General features: G+C 43.0%; 1 protein-coding gene across 8 annotated transcripts in view; it reads left to right on the forward strand.

Annotated features, from left to right (window-relative positions):
• Ih (hyperpolarization activated cyclic nucleotide gated potassium channel Ih) overlaps positions 1–17947 on the forward strand; it is a 144380-nt gene that overhangs the window by 20070 nt on the left and 106363 nt on the right. For all 8 annotated transcript variants that reach the window (XM_076825621.1, XM_076825630.1, XM_076825622.1 and 5 more), the window contains exon 3: positions 14446–14529. In XM_076825621.1, coding sequence (XP_076681736.1) covers positions 14446–14529 — 84 coding nt within the window. The remainder of the gene's footprint in view (positions 1–14445; positions 14530–17947) is intronic.

A 17947-nucleotide genomic window follows, 5' to 3' on the forward strand; every position in this document is an offset into this window, starting at 1 on the left:
AGTAACTGCTTCGGAAGTTCAGAAGAAGTTCAGAAGTTCAGAAGAATTCAAAGAAAAAGAATCAATAACCTACGAATTTTTTTACCCAAACCGCACACCTTTTCTTAACAAAATCGTTAAGGAAATAACGATACTGGAACACACTACTCACCATGATGAAAATAAACGTTCGCCAATACTACTCATAATTCACTTCACACTTGAGTGTTTTAAAGTTTTTTAAAGCACTTTTTTTTTTAAACGATCAGCACTCCTAGAAACTTTATTTTTCACGTTTTTCTGAAAATTAGTCGACTACTGGTAAATGGTCAACTACTGGTCTCTTTACCTTACAGGGTGGCTGGGAGAAATTTCGAAAGTAGACCTGCAAACTCTACCAAGTTCATTTAGATGAAAGTTTCTGGAATTTTCATTATTTAAAAGAATCACTAAGTTCCGCCTGTAGAACAAAGTTAATTCAGTAAAACGAGGACTTTCAAGTTTTCTTTTAATCCCACGTATTCCTTCAGAAGATTTCATTAGCCCGCAAAGTAGCCCAGAGTGTCGACTTTAGATTACTTTAATAGCGAAAGAATCTACCTAATTGCACCGGTGCTGATCGTTATATGAGGAAGGAGGAGCCAGAGAGAGAGAGAGAGAGCTCGGTCGAATTATGTCTGGAAACACTCGTACGATCGCGCCAATTCGAAGCAACTAAAGCGCCAGGCAACAAAAGCCCAGCGACAATGGAGGCCTCTCGTTAAGCGTCGTTTAAGTGGCTCGTAATACGAGTGTTGGCGTATTCCCCCGAACAGAAAAAGAAAAACAACGTCCCCCACTTGAATTCGACGTGGAATCGCCGCTATTGGCTTAACAAAGAGGCTTACGAATCCATCTTCAGCCGTTCGAGCCCCTCGACGCTCACTGAACATCCTATTCAAGCTTGGCTACTGTCTACCATTTCATCTCGAGACATGGGTTTCTAAAAGTTATTCAGCACGTCCAAGTGCTTGTCTCTGAAATAATCTGAGTTTATTGATCGGGGACATCGTTCAAGCCTCTGACGTTAAATATTTGAGAAAACATAGGTTTCTTCTTTGAGCAAGGGCTTGTCGAAGGTGTCAAACAATCGCGGGGCATTCCCCAACCTTAGTTCGCACAATTTCAGATTTTCTCCGCCGTCTTCAGCATTCAAATAATATTCAGAGCGATTCGAAACGGACCAGCGACAAAGGTCATTAAGAATTCGCAAGGTCTGCAATTTCGAAGATCGAACGCCCCGAGGGCAAGGCACGTGGAGCAAGAAGTGGCATGGCTCCTTTGTATACATTAGCTTTGTGTCTGCTAGCGCCACTCCGCGTCCGTGTGCATCTTGGACGCGTTCGAAAACGCGCGCGTCTCGAAGCACGCGCGTGTAAAAAAAGAAAGGAAGGAGCGTTGTTGAAACGCGAGGGACAGGGGTCGGAGGGGCGCGTGCAGGGGTAGGCTGTGGAAGGCAGACTCGAGAGTCGAGGGCTTTTATACGCGGCTCAAAAAGACCATCCCGCCTATCCGCGCGCACGGCCGAGCACACCGCGAGCAATTTAAAGGCGACAGCCGCGAAAGACGCTCTTAGCGGCGTTTCATGCCGGCAATTTCCATTGTCGACGCGTCGACAGTCAACAGCTTAACGCCTTCGACGGTAAATGTGTTTTGCTTCGCGTAACGTCGTCAATTCTGCCGGACAGTCTACCTCGCACTAGCGGCAGTGTTCTGAGTATTCCCGAGAGCCAAGAATTTTTTCAAAATTCTCAACAAAAATTGGGCGCGTTTTGAAGCTCTCGTCATCCTCGACAACTTTTATTCCAAACAATTTTTAATATAACGCACCGGGAACTAGCTACAGAGCCTCGAAGCTCCCGGCACATTGGTCCGGCGGCGCGTCTGAGTATAGGCAGACCTATTCCACTGGATACTTCCACGCTCGGTTTTTCCTGTACCTTGCTTGATTGTCTCGATGCGAAGCTTTGCACGAGAGAATACTCTATGTGTTTCATTCATTATTTGATGAGGAATCGCGCAGTTTTTCGATAATTATCGAAGCGTCGAATATTTGCGAATTAGTTGGGGTAATTGAGGTTTGAAAGCGTTTGAGTGCATTGAAGAGTACTTGTAGAAAACACAATGGAAAATTAAAAAAAAAATTTATCGGAAAATGTTCTACGCGCCAATGGTAATAATATGGTATAAAGTTTGATTTTTGGTACTTACAGTGTTCTCTACAAAGACTCTTGAATTCTTTAATTTAATAGTGATGCAGCTCGATCATGACGACTCGTGTTCATTGATTCACTACACGCATGCACATTTCTGCCCTTTTTCGAACTATCTGTACCTTTGTCGAGCAAATATGTCCCCTGCACTAGACACCAGCTGTTAAGAGCCTCGTTTCGAATGGGTCTCACAGAGTCTGTCTTTATGTATACTGGATAAAGACCCATTAAGAGCGAGATACGCGCGTACGTTACTGTACGGATTCAAGCAAAGTGCTTCAAACACCCCTCCCGTGCTTTTGTCTCCACGCTCGCGAAAGAGGGACGGATTCCCGCTTTCGTGGAGGGGTAGTTTGAGCGTGATTCGGGAGCAATTTGAACGCGAACTCTCTTACCTTAATGAGCTTTTTCAAGTCGGTGGCAGTTCGAATTAAACCGAAAGGGGATTACTGTGCGTAGGACATGGGGAAACTTGTCATGGGCGAAGCGATCGCAGCCGCTATGGCGAGCACGTCCAGCTGTTACTTGAAGCTAAATGTTCCTGAGCACTATACAATTTTTTAATTTAATAGTGTCACCATTTTTTGGTGTTTGTCGCCAACGTGAAAACCTGGACAAATCTTGAAATCGTAAAATTTTGAAACCTTAAGATCTTGAAATCTTGAAATCTTGAAATCTTGAAATCTTGAAACCTTGAAACTTTAAAATCTTGAAACCTTGAAATCTTGAAATCTTGAAATCTTGAAATCTTGAAATCTTGGAATCTTAAAATTCTTAAAATTCTTCAAATTCTTCAAATTCTTCAAATTCTTCAAATTCTTCAAATTCTTCAAATTCTTCAAATTCTTCAAATTCTTCAAATTCTTCAAATTCTTCAAATTCTTCAAATTCTTCAAATTCTTCAAATTCTTCAAATTCTTCAAATTCTTCAAATTCTTCAAATTCTTCAAATTCTTCAAATTCTTCAAATTCTTCAAATTCTTCAAATTCTTCAAATTCTTCAAATTCTTCAAATTCTTCAAATTCTTCAAATTCTTCAAATTCTTCAAATTCTTCAAATTCTTCAAATTCTTCAAATTCTTCAAATTCTTCAAATTCTTCAAATTCTTCAAATTCTTCAAATTCTTCAAATTCTTCAAATTCTTCAAATTCTTCAAATTCTTCAAATTCTTCAAATTCTTCAAATTCTTCAAATTCTTCAAATTCTTCAAATTCTTCAAATTCTTCAAATTCTTCAAATTCTTCAAATTCTTAAAATTCTTAAAATTCTTAAAATTCTTAAAATTCTTAAAATTCTTAAAATTCTTAAAATTCTTAAAATTCTTAAAATTCTTAAAATTCTTAAAATTCTTAAAATTCTTAAAATTCTTAAAATTCTTAAAATTCTTAAAATTCTTAAAATTCTTAAAATTCTTAAAATTCTTAAAATTCTTAAAATTCTTAAAATTCTTAAAATTCTTAAAATTCTTAAAATTCTTAAAATTCTTAAAATTCTTAAAATTCTTAAAATTCTTAAAATTCTTAAAATTCTTAAAATTCTTAAAATTCTTAAAATTCTTAAAATTCTTAAAATTCTTAAAATTCTTAAAATTCTTAAAATTCTTAAAATTCTTAAAATTCTTAAAATTCTTAAAATTCTTAAAATTCTTAAAATTCTTAAAATTCCTAAAATTCTTAAAATTCCTAAAATTCCTAAAATTCTTAAAATTCCTAAAATTCTTAAAATTCTTAAAATTCTTAAAACTCGATATCGGTGGGAACAGAAATTAAAAATCGCACCTGCGGTGCCCCTCCAATCTGCTCCGTCTACACGCCTCGCGAAAATGCCAGTAATCGTCGGGCGTCTCGGTGTCAGGGTCGTTAAAAATAATTTCGAAGAAAATCCCGCGTCGCGGTCAGCCGAGAGGGCAAAGCAAGCGCCGAGGAGCGATGGAGGGCCGCGGGACGATTAAGCGCCGAAAGAATCGCGGGGGAAATTGTTGCTCGAGAACGAGATCAGGGTGAATAGAAACGAAACGAGACGGGACGGGTTGCCTCCCCCTCTCGGTTTTAGCGGGCATTCTCTACGGCACTCGTTAGCGGCGCAAGATGCACTTTTATTCACCCTTCAGACGCTGCGACTCGCGCCATTGTCGAACCTTCGAAGTGGTATTGTACGAGAGTTAAGGAAATTGCTCGACACGCTGACACGCCCCGCGGAGAATGAAAACGGTCGTGTAACCACGTTCCTGCACGTGTATCACTCGTGCGCAGACTTCTCCCCCGTTCCGTGTACATACCAGGGAATATTTGCGCGCACATAGAGAGGTCTTCCAGCTCCTTCCTATCTTCCCTCTGTTTTAATTAAGGTAAACAGAAAAATTGCCCGCAAACGAACTGAAAAAACAGCCTAGTCGCTGTCCAGGTTGTCTTTAAACAAATTCCAGTCCCTCATGGACTGTATGACAGTACCACTAATTCCTAGAAATTCCGAACCAAGCATCCGATATTCCATTTGAATGGTATAAAGTATAAAGGATCACGCAGTATTCTCGCAGAGTGAGGTGGAGAATTTTTCTTCTCTCCATTGAATTCCGCGCGAAGAATGACGATGAAATGTTCCCTTACCATTCCTAGTATCTTCTCGCGTGGAAACCGTCTTCGACGGATTTCAATGAAATCTTGAATGAGAACTATTCTCAAACTCCAATTCCCCGCTGTACTCCATTGCGTATTGAGCTGATCTCCATGTTAGGTGACTTGGGCAGGTTTTCAATCACGGAATTACTAGCTACGAATACGAGCAGCCGATTCGACTGCCCATTTTAATTCCCATCGATTTGCCCGCTATAAAAGGATCGCGCGGGTTAATTAGATCATCGTTACACGTACACAGGACCGCAGAGAGGGTGACGGAGGCGTCGGAGGAACTTATTGCCCACTGAACCATAATTTGCAGCATACTGACTCTAACAGGCGAGGCTTCGCTGCGCAAACAGTGATATGGCGCAACTCACGGCGCTCCGTAAAGGGTTCTCGGTTTCAAAGAATCAGCAGCGCGTGAATTTCGATTGGAACTTGACGGAGGAAGTGCTGACAACTGGGGGAGTCAGCGCGCAGCGATAGCGCTCGGCGTGGCTTCTTATTCAATGATAATAGGCGGGGTGTTTCGAATAATTCCATCGACTGGGGTATTTTATTTCCGCAACGTGCGCGCGAACCTCGTCTAAGCACTTGGCCCATCTTAACTTGACGAGCTTGATCGATCCGCGGCATTTGTTCCGCGTGTCACCCAGAGTGCTGATCGGAATCATTAATGTCAGGGGAAATTAGGAATTAATCGACAGATATTAATCACATCTGGGTCTTAATATCAGCAAGGAGTCTCGCGTTGGGTGAAACAACTTTGTCGCGAATGTGTCCCTTAATTAATTACTGTTTAGAAACGTAGAGCTGGGGTTATCCAGCTTTTTGAAAATCCAAGGTGTCGTTTTCTGGTGGACGTATTTTTTAAATATTTTTTAGACAGAAGTATTCTTGGAGCAGTTATTTATGAGGAAATCGGTAAGGGGGTTAAAGCGGATGATGGGATTGAAGCAGCTCAGCGAAGATTCCACTGGAATTATTTATCGCAATTTTATCAGTACATCGTGAGGAAGGTCTGGGCGCCGAGTCGATTCACTTGACTTCTCGCAGTATGTTAAAGATCGACGTGGTTCATATCGTTGAATAACTCGTTTCATTAGCTTTCAAACGAGCGTGAAGCGAGCCCCATAAGCCACGCGTGGAGAAAGTCGCGGTAGCTTTCTTAAGCCGCGAATCCACGTTGAAATTTTTACGCGAGACTTTCCTATCGCGGGACAAAAATCTCAGCAATAAGGGAACAATTCGCGAGAGACGAGATTTTTTAAAACATATAATGAAACCTGTCTCAGGAGAGTCTAAGTAATTTCACGAAACTAATGACAGAATAATTGAAAAATAATAAAATAATTAAAATAAATTATTGTCTCGTGAGATTAAAGTCTCGTGTGAGACACGATATCTTTGTCTCATTGTGGATTTTCTCAAACCGAACGAAGCTTGATGTATTTTTATAAAATTGAAATAAGCAATTTTATAGAAAGCCTAGTGAATGGGGCTACAAATGAAACCTGTCGGTTGCCGTTCACACGTTTCTTCGGTAGAAAGAATGATGAGCGAAATCGTGTCGGTATCTCTTGATATGTAGTACGTTGCTGGTACGTTCACAAAAAAAAGAAGAGAACCTAGCCAATAGGTTCGGTCCGCCGTGTATCAATTTAAGGACGAGATACGTTTCACGTCGTGCCGCGATAACATCGTGCACAATATTTTGACGCCAGCGGTGTGTATTTAACCGGCGAAGTTATTTCACTGAATTCCTCGGAACTATCGCGATAACTCAATCGTCCGGATACCACGGCAATCTGCAGAGCGCGCCATTTCGAGCGGGGACCGTTCGCAACGATATTCGCGTCCTGATAAATACTTGGTATCTTCCTGCTCATCGATCCGACCCGCGCTCGCGAAAAATTAGCCCCACCGATTAAACGCATCGAAGATCATGCGTCACAGAATTGAGGGGTTCAGTTGGCAGGGGGTAGACGCCACGTCTACATAGATTTCTTGTTTCTCCGGGTGTCAAGTAGCTCCTGCAATCTGACGTACGTTCCGCCGAGTTCTATCCCTTTCATGCACAGGGGAATATTACATTTTTTTTATACCGAATGTAAACAGATGTCTGGTGGAAAGAGGTCCACACCACTCTGTGTATTTATGCTGAATTTTTTCATGAGGTGTGATGAAAGCGGAGGGAGAGAGGGACTCGAATATGAGCAGTTTATTTTGGAAGTGACCTAAGTCCATTTATATTTAACAATTTTTTGTGTATAAATTTTTAATACCAACTTCAAGTTGTACACGTTACTACAGTCAACAAAAACAATTGACAAATGGACTTAGGCCAGTTTCGAAATAAACGGCTCGTATATTGAGTTAGATTGAATAAGAATTTCTTGTTCCTGTGCTCTGATAATTAGTGTTGTTTCTTGGATTTCTCTGTTATTTAATAAATATAGGATGTGGCAATGTAATATTCCGAACTGGTTCGGAAAATTATGGAAGTAACAGGAGCTGATGAATCGATGGTTTATTCAAAGTAAGATGTAATAGATGGTGTCAAGGAATTTTCTAGCCAGGATTTGATACAGTAGGAGGGGAATATTGGCATATTTTTTTAACACTTTGCTATCTATACTTATATAATCGTTGCGTCACTTATTCATCATCGTCCAGCCCAAACCGCTGACTCTAGAAACATGAAATTCGGAGGGAACACTTCTTTTGCGACGTAGATGCTCGATAAGAAGGGATTTTTGGAAATTCCAACCCGAAGGGGGTAAGAAGGGGTGAAATATGTTTTCTCGGACTTCTTATTTTTGGGTAGACCCGATTAGACATCAACTTGGTTTTTACTTACAAAGGCTACCCACACAAATGCCTAAAAACCAGATTCAGCATTTTGCCCTAATCAACCCCCGAGGGAGTGAAAAGAAGCGAAATGTGTTTCCAGGGAATTTCTTAACCCTCGGTTGTCACACTGGGTCAAATTGACCCTGCAATTTTTTAAGCAAAATTTTTTGTCGCAACTCTTATTGCTTCAATTTTTTTTTCTAAGCATGATGACACTTTAAAAGTTCAACTTTCAACGACAGGCATATATTCTACAATGTTGGAACTTTACCCCAGAATTTTTGCGACTTAATTTCACAACTAGTTTTTAAATAACAACTGATTGAAAATTAGCAGGATCAAATTGACCCAGTGTGACAACGACGTTCGAAAAAATGGGTGTGACAACCGAGGGTTAATATCTCTTAAGCCCGAACCGAAGCGCGGGGGTAGTTTGCTAATACACTATAAAAATGAACATTTTTACATTTGCTTTAAGCATCCTATCGTAATATTTCGAGAACTTTTGTGATTGCACTAGTGTGCAAATGTATAAAATTGTCTCCTTTTCCTTCTTTAATACATGCTAATTAATTAGCTGCCAATGTTAACCGGTAACCGGAGTAAACCACTTGAATTTGTTTCTTTTCATGTTCAATGCACTCTGTTTTATATTTTTTTAACTACCAATGTTCCCTCAGTTTACGGTAGTAGTTGTAATTTACTATCCACTTCAATTACCACTTAAAACAATTACAATTTAGCACCAAGTTGCTTCGGAAGATTATTTTTCCTAAAACTTGTTTTCCTGGAAACTTACAGTATCACGAGCGTATGCCTGTTTTCCACTAGGCTCCTCGATCCAACTCGAATCTTCCGTTATTGCCGCCCCAAAGCTTCCACTTCGAATTATAAACCCAGAATCGTTCCAAGATTCCTAAAAAAAAAAACCACCCCCGAGTTAAACTTCTTCGAATCCAAATCCTCCAAGATACAACCCTTTCAATCATCCCCCGAACTCCCTCCCCCATAATCCCGCCCTCAACTTTTCCCCATCGCAGCCCTCGATTTCCAGCCCCCCAAACACCTACCCCTCCCACAGAATCTCCTCCAAGTGGCATCTTCGCCGAGGATCCCCCTAGAGCTGCTTTCCTCCGTCAGAATCTTTAATTCTCCGAGTACACCGCAACGGCAGCCACGGGCTCCACCCTCGGAGGTCCAGGGAGCCCCTGCAAAGTCCCCTGTAAATTAGTTCCACGGTACTCAGCGTCCGCCTCGCTAAGAAGCCGCCGTCCGGGAGGACCGCGGTGCAACCTACGCCCGCCTCGGACCAGCGTCCAGTAGTCTGACTCGACGCTTTGTCCGGCGCCCTCCATCCCCGGCGCGATTGTCAGCCTCCTGCCCTCGGGAGGCCTCTTAATCGTCGCGGCATCGTTCTCCGCGCTCCCGATTGTGCTCGCAAGCCGCCGTGGGGCGCGCGGCGCATATTTATATTTCAGAATTCTCATTGTGAATCGGTTTCTGGGCCACGGCGAGATACCGAAACCCGCGCCTATTGAAAACGCCGCGCGGTCGGACGGCCGTGAGTAGCGCTGTCGTTCGATAAACGGCGTCTTTCGGTTCAAAGATAAGAATCTCGGATTCGAGGTCAGCCAAGCAGTCCTCGAGGCCTCCTTTGGCCATCGGCAAATTTCGAAAGGGCGCTCGACCTCGTACGGGGTGGCAACCGGGCCGTGGAACGGTGGCGTGCTACCAGGGGGGAGGGTGGAAGCGGAGGAGGGGCTTTAACATGTCTGCGTGTCACACGAACGTATTCTAGGCGGGGGGGAGGGACCGTCGGGGGATGGAGATGAATTGGGGTGATATCGTGGGGGGCAGGTATTGTAAGTTGATTTTTTTTCTTTTCTTCCATTCTCTCTTCTTTTTTTTTTTAATACGACAAGCATCTAGTTTCTTCCCGTACGATCGGGTGAAAGGAAAGGCAGGGGGTGCTCGATACGTCGCGGAAGGTCAAGCGTCCTCCGTGCCAGACAATGAAGCACTTGTGCCCCTCCTGGACGGTGTACAATGCGCGGTCCGGTTTCACTGTGCACGCTCAATTATTTCTGGAGTCGTGTTACTCGTCTTGGAATTTTTCGGGGTACGCGAAGGGCTGCCTCTGTCCTCCTTCGAGGGCCGGCACTTCTGCGGGAGGTTTCGAGCCACCCTACAAATTTCTGGGTTAGTTCCTGCTTCTTCGGTTTCCATATTAATTAGATATTACTTGCGGCGTGAACGTAGGAGCGAGTAGAATAGAAGGCCACAGTCGGTGGTTAAAAAAAATTCTCGCGTTGACAACCGCGGGACACTTTATTTCCGTCGGGTGTCTGGAGAATATCAAACAAACTCCCATCCCATGAATAAATGAGAATACATCGTCCAGGAATAAAGCTGGCCCTCGATGTCCGCGTCGATTCTCAGCCGAGCTGCCAAACAATCCCGTTTCTCAGCCGTGCAAAAATCCACCGCCGCAGAAACCACCCTCGAGAAGTGGCTCGGCCGGCAAATAAATCACCGACCGCCCCGTATCAAGCCCCAATTTCAGATACAGTCCGGACACTTGACCGTCGAACGCCATTCTCGCGGGGCGTGGGGGGTGGTTCGCCCGCCTCGGCGCTGAAAACATTTCGTGGACAAGATGCAACCCCATTTCGGGCCCATGGTGGCGCGGGGGCGGTCGATACGGAAGCACGGAGGGTGCACCCCCCTGGAACTGTACACAACAGCCCATCGAACCACGTGGACAATGCGGAGGGTGCGGTCGAAGTCGCGTTGCATCCGCGGCCTCTCCTCTCTAAGGGTTGATTCCTTGGACGGTCTGAAACAATTCTGCCTTAAATCAGGAGCCTTCGTTTTCGAGATCTACTCGAAGAATGTTAGAACTCGATATCGCAGAGCTAACCCAGACCTTATTTTATTTGATCATTCTGAGATGGAGGGAGGGTTAATTTTAATTGAAACCAGAAGCTTTGTCTGCTAAATAATTTTGAATAGATTCGCGAAACATTGGAGGGATGACTGAAAGCTGCGCGGTTAATTTCAATTTTCGAGACTACCTTCCGTTCAGAAATTTAATTCCCCCACGCCTGGTTTTTTTTGTAAAGGGTTAAAGAGGGTTAAACGACGCTTTTTGCTGCTGAAACGCGACGCCACGGATCGCGCGACGATAATCTCCGAGGGTTACATTAAAACGCGGGTGGGAGGAGTGAGAGATAAAATTCACGAGCCCCTGGCGCAAGAAACTTTCACAAATCATTGTTCCCGGTGATAAGCTGCCGGGAGGGAAAAAGCAGGACAAAAGGGAAGCGGTCCTGGGAGTCCGTTTTCTGGGTCAAAATGCGCTTTACACGTAGGCAGACGTTTCGCAACATCCTGTTATAATTTCCAAGCCTCTGATAAGCTTTAAAACAGTGGCGTGCGATCCCGGCACCAGGAATGCAGACGCAACTTCCTCCGAACAACACACAGTGTAACCCGCTTCGCGCCGAAAATGTATAATTTCGGTTGCTTCGAAGCAGCTTGGTGAAAAATGTGCGCCCTTCGACGAGCTTTGCTATTCCTCCTTCGCCCCGATCCTCACGAACAGAGCCACCTTTAGAGTTTGCGGGGCTCGGGTGAAAACGCGATATTATTCTAATAAAAAGACATTTAAAATTTAAAAAAAAATAGTCATATATTTATCATCTCCAAAACAATTATTTCATAGGTTCAGCACAGTGTGAAACGGCTTTGAAACGTGAAGATTTGCGACGAATAAATGTGAGATTTACTTGTCGATGAATAAACAAAATATCGTTTTCAAAATCCTTATTTTTCAGATAACTACATTTTTACGCTATTTCGCAATTCTGCTGCCTTCATTTTGATCTGGCATTTCCTGTACAGCTTTAAAAGTATGTGTGAAAAATTAATACCTCGACTGTTATACTTAATGCATTTAATTTTTACAAAAAGAAGTTCCTCCCCGCGAGCACTCCGGTTCGTTTGCTCCCCTACACGTCCCCTGGTCCCACTGTGGTGCTTCTTCGCCACAATGCAAATCCGCACGGCGAGTAATGAATTATTTAAGCGTCCAGGATGCATCTTGTAGCCACACGTAGGCAGTGCTCATCGAAAACCAGCGAACTCACGCTCGCGTTCGTCGTCCCCGCCCTGTAACGAGGTCCTCCGTGAGGGTTGCTTACGGGTGGACCTTGAGAACCCAGGAATTTTCGTCGGATCGAAGGGTTTTGTATTCTATCGATTTACTGGGAAGCTTTGAAAGGCACCTTTCGCCCGTTGCTTATTTTCTAATTTAGGGGAGGCTGCATGTAAGTGGTCGCTTACAGATTCCTCCTTCGTGCTTTCACCTGGCTCGACCAGGTGGTTCGTTGAGTGTTTGGAGTTAGGCTTCGCAGACGCTTGGAAATTGCTGGGGACCATTTGGCCCTCGTCGCTTTCGGGGAGAGTTGCTTTAGGGTTTCTTTGAGCTCTCGCGCTGTGAAACGGTCACAATAAGCATTGTGTGCTGTGAAGTAATCGATAACTGCGGGGGGATGGAGGGGGTCGGAAGAAGCGTCCCCTGGAAATTGTGGCTTCCGTGAAATCGAGTTTCGCGAGTTCCGTGATCCATTTCTTCGGGGGCCTTCCGAATAGGTTTTATTCAAAGTTACTGTGGTCGATTGTGAATAATGTTGTTAAAATATAGATTTTCTAACAAGTAGGGGAGACCGGGGTTAGTTTACCGACACTGTATATGTGTAGCTCCATTTCAGCGAGATATGTATGTGAAGCTTGTTATTCAACAATTGTTTACTACGATCCAGCGTACGTCTGTGTACCTTGGCGTTAACAATCGTTTATACAGAAAAAAAGTAAACAGTTGCGCTCACTTTCCAATCCGTCTTGAGACGGTTTAGAGAATTTTATGACCCGAATAAATGTGGCATCACATTGAGTCTTTCGAAGGTAAGGTAATTACGTTTTGTTATTTTCTTTATATGCTCCACATTTTTTTATGGAGATGTTTGTACATAATGACTTCCTGCGGGGTAAGTTGATACGTTTTCTCTGGGGCATGTTGATACGATGTATCAACTTTCCCCGACTACTTTTAATCGGATTTTTTCCTTTTATTTCTAGGAAAATGCTTCGAAATTATATCAAAGAGTGTATAAATATTTTTAAAAATATTTTTGAAAAAGCGTGTGTCGCAATAATAAAGACTCAATATAGGTGGAATATTCCAGACATGAACAAAATAGGAATAAAAATGTTTTATGTATGTTCGAAAATCTGTTTGGTTTTTAGAATACGTCTTTGTTCATTTTGAGTCTATATTGTTGGAAAGGTATCTAGGTTAAAATTTTATTTTCCAAATTTATTAGTTATTCGTTAGACGGATATTTTACAGATGCATTAACATCCCTCGCAGTAGATACATTTCGCCTTTGTCCAAATAACATTTTTTCATTCATTTCGTATGTATTTTCTCAAGTTTTCGCTTACTATGTATTAACCCTTCGTTGACGCACCTCCTTTTTCGATCAACTTTGACATACCTGGGTGGCTCACACCCAGAGCAATTTTTGAACGACTGCCATTCTCCCCTAAGAAATCCAATTTTTGTGAAAAAAATCATGGGTCAATTTCGAAGTCTCTAGAATGTATTCCACTAGATTTTTTATTGAAATTTTATTACCGTGTTTGTAAAAAAAAATCTAGATTACCAGATGTCAAGAAAAACGAGGAAAATATTTTAAAAATTGTAACTTTTACAAATTTCAATATTAGAAGCTAAAAATCTACAGAGTTGTTGTTCGGATATTATACTTTCAGAGAAAAAATAGTGTGTAAGTCGACTTAGGAAAAAAACTATTTATTTTGAATATAGAATGTACAGAGCATCAATATATCAGCTTATGGGTGGCTCGCACCCAGAGTGTCAACGTAGGGTTAAAGAGGAAGGACCAGAAGTATATTTTGGCACGTTTGTCATTAACTAATTAATGCAAACAAAAATAAAAAAAATTGAAAAACTATCAACTACCCCGGCCTCCCCTACTGTCTTTCAACAAACGCTTAATGCGGCTGCCATTTATTATAACGCACCGAAGTTTCGTACACCTAAACAGAGATCAGAACACTGTTCTTTGGTTTCTTTATAAGCATTAAGCGTTGAATTTATCATCTTCTTTAAAACTGTATAGCGAGCTCAGAGAAACCTACCCCACGTCGCTCGAACGAACCGAAAAGTTGCGAGATCTTAGCCCAAGGGATCTCATTACACCGAGCCGCGAACTTCGGTGTGCCGCGGTATTTTATTACGACTCGGCAAAAAATGCGGCCGAGAAAGTTGTGGCCCCTGTTCCGTGTACGGCAAAGCCTGGCCTAAACAAGCCGTGCGGGATCGAGCAGCCACGCACGTGACAGGATGCGCGCCTAAAAAGCGAAGGGGGGACGGCAAATCCGTTTTCCATTTACAGAATAAACTTTCCGCTTGTGTCCCGCCCGCGTTCGGGAACGCTTTGTCGCGACGGACCCTCCGCCGAATGGAAGATAAACCGTCCCGAATTACGTAACGAGCTCCGCTGCAATCAGCCGTTCTGCGTGCACGCTTCTGCTAGCCCCGGAAGACGAGAGACTCGGGGCTCGTTTGCGCTCGCGCTATGCCGCACAGCTTCTAGCACGCTCACGTCGAACGCCAACGAAATTAATGCTGACCTTTTCTTTCCCTTCTGTACAGTTGCCATGGAATTGAGAACCGACATGCCGCGAAACACGAAAAGCGCCCGTCACAGAAGCTCGAAACCTCCTGGCCATTTTCCTTGTAAGTCCACTAGAAACTACTTTTCAAAGCTTACTCGCCCGAGCGCCTCGCCGCGATTACGCAACCCCGGCTCGCCGTTTAAGCGAAACGAATTGTCACGGGTCCCTCCCCCGCGAGGTCACTGGCGACCCACGGGAATGATTCAATCGAGGACTCCTGTCGAGTTGCGCCGCGTAAAATTCATCCCCGAGTAGTATTTCATTACGCAGAGGGTGAATAATACTCGCACCCTTCGAATAGAAAGTCCACCGTGGGTCCACCGGTAGCTTCCAGGAAAAACATACCACCCCCACGAGTCACGCATTAATTACCATTCCTTGAGCAAATCGGTCTCAACCCTTAGCACCGCGGTAGTTCGATTTCCAAGCGGTCAAGGGTTGGTAGATTTTCCTACTAACATCTACCAATTTCGGCTGAGTATTTTAGGCGAATAGCTCCGTTTTAAAGCACCGGGGGTTGATGGGATAAATGGCCCTCACCCCAGAGAACAAGAAACCCCCGCGGGTCACGTGTGAACTACCCTTATCTATTGAACCGATGTAACCACTACAGTACCTTGATTTTTTAACGTGACATTGGAGAAGGAAAAACCAAAGACTCCACTAATTTTCGTAGAAATTCGGTGACGAACTTTCGAGGGACACGCTTCACCGACCTTTCAATGGGATTCCCTTCGCGTGCATTCGGCGTGGACGCCATTTTTACGGTCAATATTTCCCCGCGACTAGATGTCACCCCTTACTCGGCCACCCTCACCCCTTCCGACTTGCGCCGCCCACCGCGCGATAGCGCCACTGGCATGTTTCCAATTTCCACGAGGACGGGGCGCCCGTTCTTTGTCCACCGTACCGTTCTATCGCTGGTTTCTTGCTCCCGTTCCGCCTCGCTAAATTTATTCGCCGCTTCCTCCGCCCGACCTTTTTCCGCTGGCACAGAAACGTCCCCCGTATGACGCCGCGGAATTCCCTGCGGATTGATGGAAAGTAAAAGTGTCGCGGCGGCTGGGCTCTCTTACCATGAGAAACGCGGATCGGTAAGGGGGTGGTTACGTAACTGGCACGAGGAATCCCAGGAACGTTGTCAATGGGCAGCAGAATTCTGAAATTCTGCAGGTTTTCGCGATCGATATCCCCTCAATCCTGAAGCCTCGCTCGCGAGGAATTTTTTCCGCGGAATTTCTGTCTCGGGGCAACAGGGCTGATTTAATTAAATTTTGGGGGTTTCAAGTGCTTGCTTCTTTGTTTTTTTTTTTTTTTGGTATGCAGAGTGATTCTGTTTTCGATACAGAAAATGTGTTACCCACGCGTTGGGGAAATTCTTTTCGTCGTTTTTTTTTTTATAAGGTTACGTAATTTTTAATGAGTATAGCGCCGGCGGGAACGTTATGTCGATAACGATATTACAGATAATTCTTTTACGATGTTTTGCCGCTAGGTAGCATGACTGCTTCCGGTGTATTTATCGCCGAAGGTTTGATTTTAACGAGGTGCAGTTTTTTACGCAGCATTTTTTACGAGCAATATGATCCTTTTCGAATTCAGAGGCGATAGGAAGTTGAATGTAGGTCGGTGCTTTCGAAGTTCAATTAAATTCAATTTCTTGACCTGAGAATGCAATGTTCTTTTCTTAGCAAGTATATACTGTTATTTATTGTTTTAGATATGTCAGTGGTCTGATGTTAAATTCTCCTTTGACTCAGATTTGATTTTGAATGTTTCAACATTGAATTAAGATTGCACGTATCCATACAGTACACTCCATTGCAGGAAGGTTCCGGTGCAGTACCGGAACGTTCCAGCAACATTGCAGGGAGGTTCCTGTGTCCGCCTCTGTGGAACATTCCACGGCAACGCACATGGAACCTACCTGCAAGCTTCATGCAACGTTCCGGACATTCTCTAGCAATGGTCCCGTAACTGTTCGCAGATTTTACAGCTATGTTGTTTCGGCAAAATTTGTGTGACATTACAGAAAGGATAGAAAATGTAAGGGAAATTGATTAAATTACAATAAATATTGACAATTAAATATTCATATATTTTAATAAAAATATGAGTATTGGCACTGGTGGAACTTCCCAAGTCCGCGTATGTGGAGTTCCAGGCTCTTCTGCCCTCTTTACTTAAAATGTACTGCATGCAGCGTGCAATGAACCTGAAATAATACATGCATTCATTTTACAATTTTACAATTTTAAGTACTGAAATGTGATAAATAATAAATTTACTTACTCATTGCTAATTTTACTATATGTTTGAATGTACTGAATGATTGTTTTTGCTATTTTCCGTACCAACTAGAGAAATATCTCTGGCACAGAATAATCTATTAATATATTTAATAACATCAACGCAGCTCCTCTTCAATAAATGAATCTATAAAAGGTCTGGGTTAGGTCTGGGTTAGTAGAATACTGAATTAATCAGTATCATTTGCAGTTTCATCCACAAGCTTCTCTTTGATGGATCACGCATGAAGTAACCATTTAATTTCCTTTCATACATCTGTAATGTATCATCGTTGAATGGATGGATACTTATATCACAATGTTTCATCGTTGTGTCATCAGGATGACACTCTGTGCATTGCATCCAATTCGCATGGAGGCACAGACGTTGTGCAAAGAAACGGAAGTCGCTTAGGAAATTGATAACGTAACAGAATGGGGTGGGAGGTAGCAAGGGTTGTTGATCGAGGCTTTCTTTAACTCTGCTTCTCTTTCGCAAATTATAATCTCTCGAATTCCACTACATCCCCACAATTGAAAATTTCTAATTCCACCCTTCGAAATATTTTTATTTCTCCAATTCTCCAAACTCGATCTGTTCGAATTCCCACATTTTGCATTCGAACCCTTCTCACTGCTCGATTAAAAATCCTCCAAATTCCAATTTTTCATCCCAATTCTTCAAAACTGAAATCTTCCACAAATCACCACTTCAAACTCCAGTGTTCCAAATGGCACTCTTCCCATCGCCGAATTGCATTGCATCCCCAGAATTGAAATTTTCTAATTCCACCCCTCGAAATATTTTTATTTCTCCAATTCTCCAAACTCGATCTGTTCGAATTCACACATTTTGCATTCGAACCCTTCCCACTCCTCGATTAAAAATCCTCCAAATTCCAATTTTTCATCCCAATTTCTCAAAACTGAAATCTTCCACAAATCACCACTTCAAACTCCAGTGTTCCAAATGGCACTCTTCCCATCGCCGTTCCCTCAAAATCAATTCTCCGCCTCTCAAAAATCTGTGATTTTTAAAATCCGAGTGGCTTTAACCCAAGATTCACCAACAATCCTCAACGATTAATAAATCATCCCACATACGCGGCACTCATCGTCCCACGGACGTTTTAAAAGCGGTTGCTAGTCCAGGCTCGGCGCAGCGGATAAATTTTGATAGTCGAATAATCG

Source organism: Andrena cerasifolii, chromosome 13 (assembly GCF_050908995.1).
Source record: "Andrena cerasifolii isolate SP2316 chromosome 13, iyAndCera1_principal, whole genome shotgun sequence".
NCBI lineage: Eukaryota > Metazoa > Arthropoda > Insecta > Hymenoptera > Andrenidae > Andrena > Andrena cerasifolii.